Source organism: Octopus bimaculoides, chromosome 7 (genome assembly GCF_001194135.2).
Source record: "Octopus bimaculoides isolate UCB-OBI-ISO-001 chromosome 7, ASM119413v2, whole genome shotgun sequence".
In the NCBI taxonomy this organism is placed as follows: domain Eukaryota; kingdom Metazoa; phylum Mollusca; class Cephalopoda; order Octopoda; family Octopodidae; genus Octopus; species Octopus bimaculoides.
In genome coordinates, this window is record NC_068987.1 from 39,450,719 (window position 1) to 39,459,503 (window position 8,785).

General features: G+C 36.6%; 1 protein-coding gene across 2 annotated transcripts in view; it reads left to right on the plus strand.

Annotated features, from left to right (window-relative positions):
* The window catches only part of LOC106869668 (probable 3',5'-cyclic phosphodiesterase pde-5), a 332,523-nt gene that overhangs the window by 313,964 nt on the left and 9,774 nt on the right, over nt 1–8,785 (plus strand). For both annotated transcript variants that reach the window (XM_052969509.1, XM_052969510.1), the window contains exons 21-22: nt 7,000–7,121; nt 8,049–8,160. In XM_052969509.1, the coding sequence (XP_052825469.1) occupies nt 7,000–7,121; nt 8,049–8,160 (234 nt within the window). The remainder of the gene's footprint in view (nt 1–6,999; nt 7,122–8,048; nt 8,161–8,785) is intronic.

The following is an 8,785-nucleotide window of genomic DNA, read 5'->3' on the forward strand; positions in this document are numbered from 1 at the left end:
GGATTAGTTTTTTTACTTCTCAGAGCACTCAATCTTGTTTGCTCTGGTTGACCCTGTGAGAGAGGACAGTAGCCTGTTGTCAGAGATCTCGCAGTCTCTTTCCACACATTATAAGCTTTGATAATTGGATGTTAATTATCATGGAAGACATTCAACACCCAAGTACCAATCTCAGAATCCTAGCTGTCCCCAGCAGAGCAGTTTTGGGGGCTTGCTCTGCTCTCGTGTCAATTCTGATTTCTCTGACATATTTCTCAAACTTGGTTGTTAGTGCTCTACAACTACTGGGATGGCAGACACTTTCCTCACAGCCCACATTCTTGCAATTTTGTCCTTTAATAGTCTGTGCTTTTCCATCTTTTCTAGTTCTTTGTCACTTATGCATGCATCCCCAGGTATTGCAATATCTATAATCTTGATTTCCCTTTTTCCTTTATGAATCTTTTCCCTTTGAACAGTAGATCGAGAAATTCATTTTTTGTAACTAAACACTTTCGAACTTCGGACGCTAGTAGAATGTGTCATATAAAACATCTTTTACTCTTGGTGTTGTTGAGAAAAGTTTATATTTTTAAAGTTATTTTGTGTTAAAGTAGTCGTATTTTGGTACTTAGTGCCGTTGTTTGTCAACAACAACTATCGGCGGTGTATATTTCATTTGTCACTGTTATTTATGACATCATTCATGCATTTGTACTAGTTTTAGTCTTAGGGTTAGGGTTAGGGTTTTAGGGTTAGGGTTAGGGTTTTAGAGTTAGGGTTAGGGTTTTAGGGTTAGGATTAGGGCTTTAGGGTTAGGGTGTTAGGGTTAGCGTTGGGGTTTTAGGATTAAGGTTAGGGTTGGGATTTTAGGGTTAGAGTTACAGAAAAAAGTGAAACAGGAAGAATTTGGAGGGGGAGGGGGGCAAAAAAGTCTTTCTGAAAAAATAGTTGCTGAAAAACAGGGAAAAAAAACTAAAAGCAGTAGAAATGCATGAACGATTGAGGTGGTGCCATGAAGTAAACATGCTTCAGATACACTCGTTTATTCATACAAACGTAACTGAGATGAAATAAATAACAGTGACAAATGAAATATACACCACTGGAAGTTGTTGATAAACAACAGCAGTAATTTTATTCAGCTGAATACACGTCATTGATTGGTTGAAATTACTGAAATACAACTTTAACACGAAATAACTTTGAAAATACAAACTTTTCTCAACAACACTAAGAGTAAAAGATGTTTTATATAAGACATTCTACCAGTGTCCAAAGTTTGAAAGTGTTTAGTTACAAAAAATTAATTTCTCGATCTACCGTTCAAAGGGTATAAAGATCCTCCCTTATCTACCACAACAATGTTTGATCTCCAAGCATCAATTAGGGCATCACACCGGATTGCAAAATCCCACAGTATCTTATATTCATTGTTTTCAGTGACTCCTTCTGGTTCATGTTTGTTCTATTTTTGTGCTCTGTCCAGGCTGTTCTTTTTACATAGTCTCCAGTGAACAAACTTAGCCATGTTATCATGCTTCTTTTTGCAGTGTTTTTGAGCCAGCTTGCTACACTCACTCACAATATGTGAGATTGTTTCATTTTTGCTGCCACACATCCTACAAAGGGGAAGTTCGCTGCTCTTATCTATTTGGAACTTGTATTTAGTTCTCAGAGCTTGATCCTGGGCACTGCAAATCAATGCCTCAGTGCATCCTTTCACATCATGTTTTCTTAGCCATCTCCAAATGTTGGTCTTATCTTTTCCTTCGATTTCTCTGAGGTATTGCCCACGCAGTGATTTCATTTTCCAATTATTTATTCTTTCTTCTTCATTATGTTTCTTAAATGCTTGTGGGTGCATCACATTTTCATAAAGTTAATTCTAACAGCAGCAAGCAAGGATTATTATCATCATCATCATCATTATTATTGCTATTATTATTAAAATCTTGCAAAACAAATATATTATTATTATTATTATTATTATTATTATTGAGTGAGAGAGCAGTACATGCCATCAAAGTGACACTGGGGTAAAATATACGAGCCCATTATACCCATCATGACTACCTGTCTGATAAGGGTACACCAGGCACATGCATCACAACCATACGTACGCGACATGGTGATCTCATATCAAGATAAGCAGTGCATGACCTCGCAGGTGGGGCCCAGTTAGAATTTTCTTCAGGTCGAGTAGCCCAGCCCACTCAAAAGGACCCTGAATAATGTTTGTTTAAGGATGTTGAGCAAAACACCCATGTTTTCAAAGGTGAATTATTCAAACCCCTAAGAATTCCTCTCAACACATGGCTATGATGCTCCTCCACTACTTCTGCTCGTGATCAGAGATGCACATATCGTCAGCCACCAAGGGACATGCTCAACTGGTTAAGGTCAAACAATTGACAAGCAAATCTGTGGTATTGAGCAGAATATTTGCTGTAGCCCATCTTTTTATACCAAGACAAAACAATGTACATATCATTATTATTATTACTATTACTACTACTACTGCTGCTGCTGCTGCTGCTGCTGCTGCTGCTGCTGCTGCTGCTGCTGCTGCTGTTGTTGTTGCTGCTGCTGCTGCTGCTGCTGTTGTTGTTGTTGTTGTTGTTGTTGTTGTTGTTGTTGTTGTTGTTATTATTACTATTAAGGTGGCAAGCTGGTAAAATAATTACCACACTGGACAAAATGCTTAGTGGCATTTCTTCTAACTTCATGTTGTGAGTTCAAATTCTGCCAAAGTTGACTTTGCTTTTTATCTTTTTTGGGTCTTTGAGCTCTGGGGTCGATGTAATCAACTAGTCATCTCCCCTCAAATTTCAGGTCATGTGCCTATAGTAGAAAGGATTATTATTATTATTCCTTGTGAGCCATGTTGGTTGTCAGGTGCTGATACTTCCAAATGTGCCAATCACTTTACATCTACTTTCTTTATTGTCCACTTCAATTCCTCATAGTTGTTCACTATTTCTTCTTTCTCTGTGATCCTGTTGTCACCAGGACATGCTATGTCAATTATCATGCAAGTTTTTTTTCTTTTTTGTTCACTGTAATAATGTCAGGCTTTCTTGCTTTGGTCACTCTCGTGTTGTTAATTCTGCAACACACAGTTAATCCTCAATGCTTGTTCTTGTGTTATGCATATAAGTGTTTCTGTTTCTATCTTCAGGTCACTCCTCCCCATCCATAGCCACTGGTTTTCTGTATCTGTCTTGGTGCTCATATCTCTTGCAAACTGACTGTATATTTTCTTTCTTTGCCATGCTATTTCATTTTATGTGTTCTTTTCTTCTTTCAGTTTCTCTTTCTTTACAGAATGGTCAATTTTGATGATGCCAGATTTCACAAGTTTCATCAATTGTTCCACAGCATTTTTTACATACCATCCTAAGCTGGTTTTCTCTGCTTCAACACAATTCTGGCAACTGATCATACTTCTCCCACCCTTTCTTCTGGACAAATAGAATCTGTCAATGTCACTCTTGGAATGGAATACTCCATGCACTGTCATTAATTTCCATGTCTTTGTATCCATGCTCATCAGTTCTCTCTTTTGCCAGTTTATGATTCCAGCTCTATACCAACATGATGCTATTGCCCATATATTTACTGCCTGGATTTTATTCCATCCAGTCAATTTTGAGCGCAACACCAATCTTAGTCTTTGGAAATAGTCCTTCCTTAGCTGTGCTTTCATTTCCTTCTCTATGATTTCATTGAAATTTAGTGTACCAAAATACTTATAGTCTTCCTTTACAATTTATTTCATCACTTCTCTGTTTGATAATTCTATCCCTGCCAGGGATTGTACTTTCCCTCTTTCCAGGCTCATTATACTTCACTTCTCGAGTCCAAATTCTTAAAACAGTGGACTGTATTCACCAGAGAATTCACTTGTACCTTATCCTTTCCATATAGCTTTAAATCTTTCATGAAGAGGAAATGGTTGATTCTTTGAGTTTTTCCCTTTAACTAATATCCTAGGTTCATTTTCCTCAGCACCAAGGTCAGAGAGATTATACAAAGTACAAAAAGCAATGGAGATAAGCTATCTCCTTGGAAAATCCCTCTCCTGATGCCCAGAGTGCTCTAGCTTTGTCCGTACAATGTCAACTCAGTTTTCCAACCCATCATACTTCTCTTCAGAAAACATGTTACATTCCTTGCGATTCCAAACATATCTAAGTACTCAATGATCCATGAATGTGAAATCATATTGTAAGCTTTGCAGTAATCAATTCAGGCCATTCCCAGATTTGTTCTCCTTTGCTTACAATTTTGCATTACCATTTTGTCTTTCGATAATTGAGGTTTGGTACTTCTGCATCTCCTCCTACAACCTTGTTGTTCTATTAGTAAAATGTCATTATCATGAAAAAATTTGTAAATTTCTTCTGAAGTCTCTCCTGACAGTAACTTCCTCATTAATGGAAGGCAAGAAATTGGCCTGTAATTGTTGGTAGCATTTCCTTTTGATATATCCTTCAAGTACAGCACTGTTCATCCTTTGGTCAATCACCCCAGAAATTCTTCTTCTCCATCAATCCATACATTAAATGTACTACATTGTTCGGGGTGCTTATATCTTATTATTAACACATTGAGCTGGCAGAATTTTTGGAATACCAGACAAAATGCTTATTGTCCATCTTTACATTCTGAGTTCAAATTCCACTGAGGTCAACTTTGCCTTTCATCCTTTTGGGAATCAATAAACTAAGCACCAGTAATGCACTGGGGTTAATGTAATTGACAATGCTCCTCCCCAAAAATTTCAGGTCTTGTACATATAGTAGAAAGGATTATTATCTTTAATAATAAAGATGTTGCACAATATCCAATATTATGATATTGTAGATTGAAGATATTGTATGTATAGGGGATTTATGTCTGTCACAACAAGGACCTCAGACAGTGTGTGTGCAGTTCCAAGTAAAGATGACTTTTGCAATACATCAAAATTGTCGGGTATTTCTAAAGTGTCCAGATGCTTCTTCAGGTTGAGTGGTATTGAACTCAATGATTCAATGACAACAGGAACAACCTTTGTGTTTAACTCTCGTCACTGCCACCGCTTGGCAATCTCAATTCTCAGATCTCCATATTTATTGACCTTTTCGTTTTCTTTCATGACAATATGTTGATCTCTTGGAACTGTCATGTCAATTGTTAGGCACTCTTGCTTATCGCCTCTTAAAGGCTACTATATCCAGTCTTTGGTGCACTAACACCTTGAGCTAGCAGAATTAGTAGCATTTTTTTCAGCTCTTTACATTCTGAGATCAAATTCCACCAAGGTCAATTTTGCTTTCACCTTTATGGGGTCAATAAAAGTAATGGAGTAGTAGTAACTGACTAGTCCCATCCCACTAAAATTACTGGACTAGTGCCAAAATTTGAAATTCATTATTATTATTATTATTATTATTATTATTATTATTATTATTGAGCACTGAGCTGGCAGAATTGTTAGCATGCTGGATGAAATAGAAAAAATTATTATTATTATTATTGAGTGAGAGAGCAGTGTATGCCATCAAAGTGATACAGGGGTACAAATATAACGAAGCCCAATATACCTATTGTGACTACCCATCTGATAAGTGTACACCAGGTACATGCATCACAACCAAATGAATGTGACATGGTAATCTCATATAAAGATAAACAGCGCATGACCTTGCAGGTGGGGCCCAGCTAGAATTTTCTTCAGGTTGAGTAGCCCATCCCACTCAAAAGGTCCTTGAATATGGGTTGTTTAAGGATATTGAACGAAACACCCATGTTTCCAGAGGTGAATTATTCAAACCTCAAAGAATTCCTCTCAATACATGGCTTATGATACTCACCAACTACTTCTGCTCATTACATATTGTCAGTCACCAAGGGACATGCTCAGTTAGTTATGGTCAAACAACTGATAAGCAAATATGTGGTATTGAGCAGAATATTTGCTATAGCCTATCTTTTACACAAAGAGAAAACATGTACATCATAACACTTCCAATCAGTTAAGATCAGAAGCCATGAGAGCTAGTGCCTGGTATTGCACCAGGGCATTATTATTATTATTATAAAGGTGATGAGCTTGCAGAATCATTAGCATGCTAGACAAAATGCTTAATGGTATTTCACCTGTTGCTATGTTCTGAGTTTAAATTCTGCCAAGGTTGACTTTGCCCTTCATCCCTTCGGGGTCGATAAAATAAGTACCAGTTGAAGACTGGGGTCAATGTACTTGATTAGTCCTCTCCCTACAAATTTCATGCCTTGTGCCTGTAGTAGAAGGGGTTATTATTATTGTCTACTCATCCCCTATGTGTCAGCCCTAGTGGCTAATAAATGAAATTATTATTATTATTATTATTATTATTATTATTATTATTATTATTATTATTATTATTATTATTATTAAATAGCAAACAATGTAGTTAAAAGTGTGAAAATGTCTTTTATCAGTACTAAAGATTTGAGTAGTTATTAAACAATGAAATAAATTAGTATGAAGTGGAAATATGGTATCCTTGTTAGTCTTTACTCAACAGTGAGAAATAATAACATGACTGGGTAGGAAGGGTAATAGAATTTTATACTAGTTTAAAATTATTGTGGATCAGTTACTGAAGGGAAAATACAAATATATAGATATTTCCTGAAGGTGATACTTCAGCCTACAATTAGATGGAATTAAATGAAATGGTTGAAATGGAGTAGGGAACTAAACGAAAAATGTTCTGGAATGAGAGAATTTGGACAAAGAATTTAGCATAAAATGTGATGATTTAAGATACTGTCAATGTTGACAGAAGATGAAAAAGTGAGTGAATTAAGTGCTTATTTGATTTAATATATTTAATGTCCGCTTTCCATGCTGGCATGGGTAGTACATACATGCAGAAGTACAGGTACACACACAGACATACATCAGTTGTATGTCTGTGTACACTGTAGCACTGATTTTTTAATATATATGTATATTTTGTCACAATTAAACAATTTTTCCCCCAGATTCTGAGGATCATGAAGGAATGCATTCTTGCTACAGATTTGGCACTGTTCTTTGGTAACCGTGATAAACTAAGGAAAATAGTTGATGATTCAGCTTTCATATGGGAAGATGAGGAACACAGGTTAGTTTCTATGGATTTTTATAAGAAATGATGTCTATGCCAAAGTTAGTGAATCGTTTTATCTTCTTCATTACAATATATTATGCTTTTTTCAAGTTACTTTGAATAAATATTTAACTTTGTAGTAATATATTGATCTCTAACATTCGCACATGACCAGAAAGTTTGTGGAAAAGAGAGTATGATTAACTGACTTGACTCTAAAAGTACATCTGCTTAACAGCTAGGTACAAGCATAGTGGAATGGTTTAGAAGTTCACTTCACAGTCATGAGGCATCAAGTTCAATCTCATGGTGCAGCACTTTGAACAAATGTCTTCTAAAATGGCCCCTCTTCATCCAAAGCCCTATGAATAAAACTAGATTGACAAAAAGGGTGGAGAAGCTGGTCAGATAGACAATGCCTGTGATTCATAGGAGAGCCAGCCTGGACCAACATAGTTTTACAGTGGTCCTGGTAAAAGATTACTTTAAGGTAATCTTCATTAATGTAGATTACATAATATATGAAGATTACAGTGTGTGTGTGTGTGTGTGTGTATGTGTGTGTGCTTGTGCCTGCGCATGCACATGTATGTGTGAACAAGTGTCACTTTTAAAGAAACAGTCCCAAGTTCTCCTGCAAAGGCACAAATTTCAATTCTATTTATTTCAAATATAGAAACTAGGTGACAGTCGTTTAATAATGTAAATTAAGGTTGAAAATAAGATTAATCAATACATCAGCTTTAACTATATTAGCAAACTAAAAACTTTAACATTCGGCATTTTAATTTAATAACGGCAAGCCAGTAAATGAAAATTGTTTTCAGATCAAAAACAGTTAAAATCCAAATACAGGAAATAGATATATATTTATTTTCACTATTTTTAACGTTTTTAAGTGCTAGGTCAAAAATGGCAATGCATCTATCTGTATATTTTCAGAAAACTGCTGCGATCTATAACAATGACAGGAGCCGATTTATGTGCCAGTGCTAAACCATGGGAAATTCAGAGAGAGACTGTTAAAGTGGTTTTTGAAGAATTCTATGCACAGGTAATTTGTTTAAATTTATAAGATCAAATCTTTGTTGAATCACAATTTGTAGGACCAGTGTATATTCCCAGAAACATTAGCTTTGTTAATGGATACAACTCTGGGACGTCTATTTCCTGAATTTGGTGCAGCAAACCAGAGAATTATTTGCCAATTTAGCAATATTGCAGCAACATATAGTGCTAAATTTACCATCACCCAAGCAGCTACCACCAGTTTCAAATTATACCAGCCACAACATCTACCCGCTCTATTAAATTATACTCTCCATCGAGTTAAATTTGATGACTGGCACCCATGCCAACGTCGCCTCCCTAATTGGACACAAAACTCAGCTTGCGAAGACTTATTGGGGCAAGCGAAAGCAAAATTGTGATGGCATCTGTGCCCGCGGCATATGTAAGGACTTTCGAGTGAGATCGTTGCCAGTGCCCCTGGACTGGCTCTTGTGCGGGTGACACATAAAATACACCATTTTGAGCATGGCCGTTGCCAGTACTGCCTGACTGGCCTTCATGCCGGTGGCATGTAAAAGTACCCACTACACTCTCTGAGTGGTTGGCGTTAGGAAGGGAATCCAGCTGTAGAAACTCTGCCAAATCAGATTGGAGCCTGGTGTAGCCAT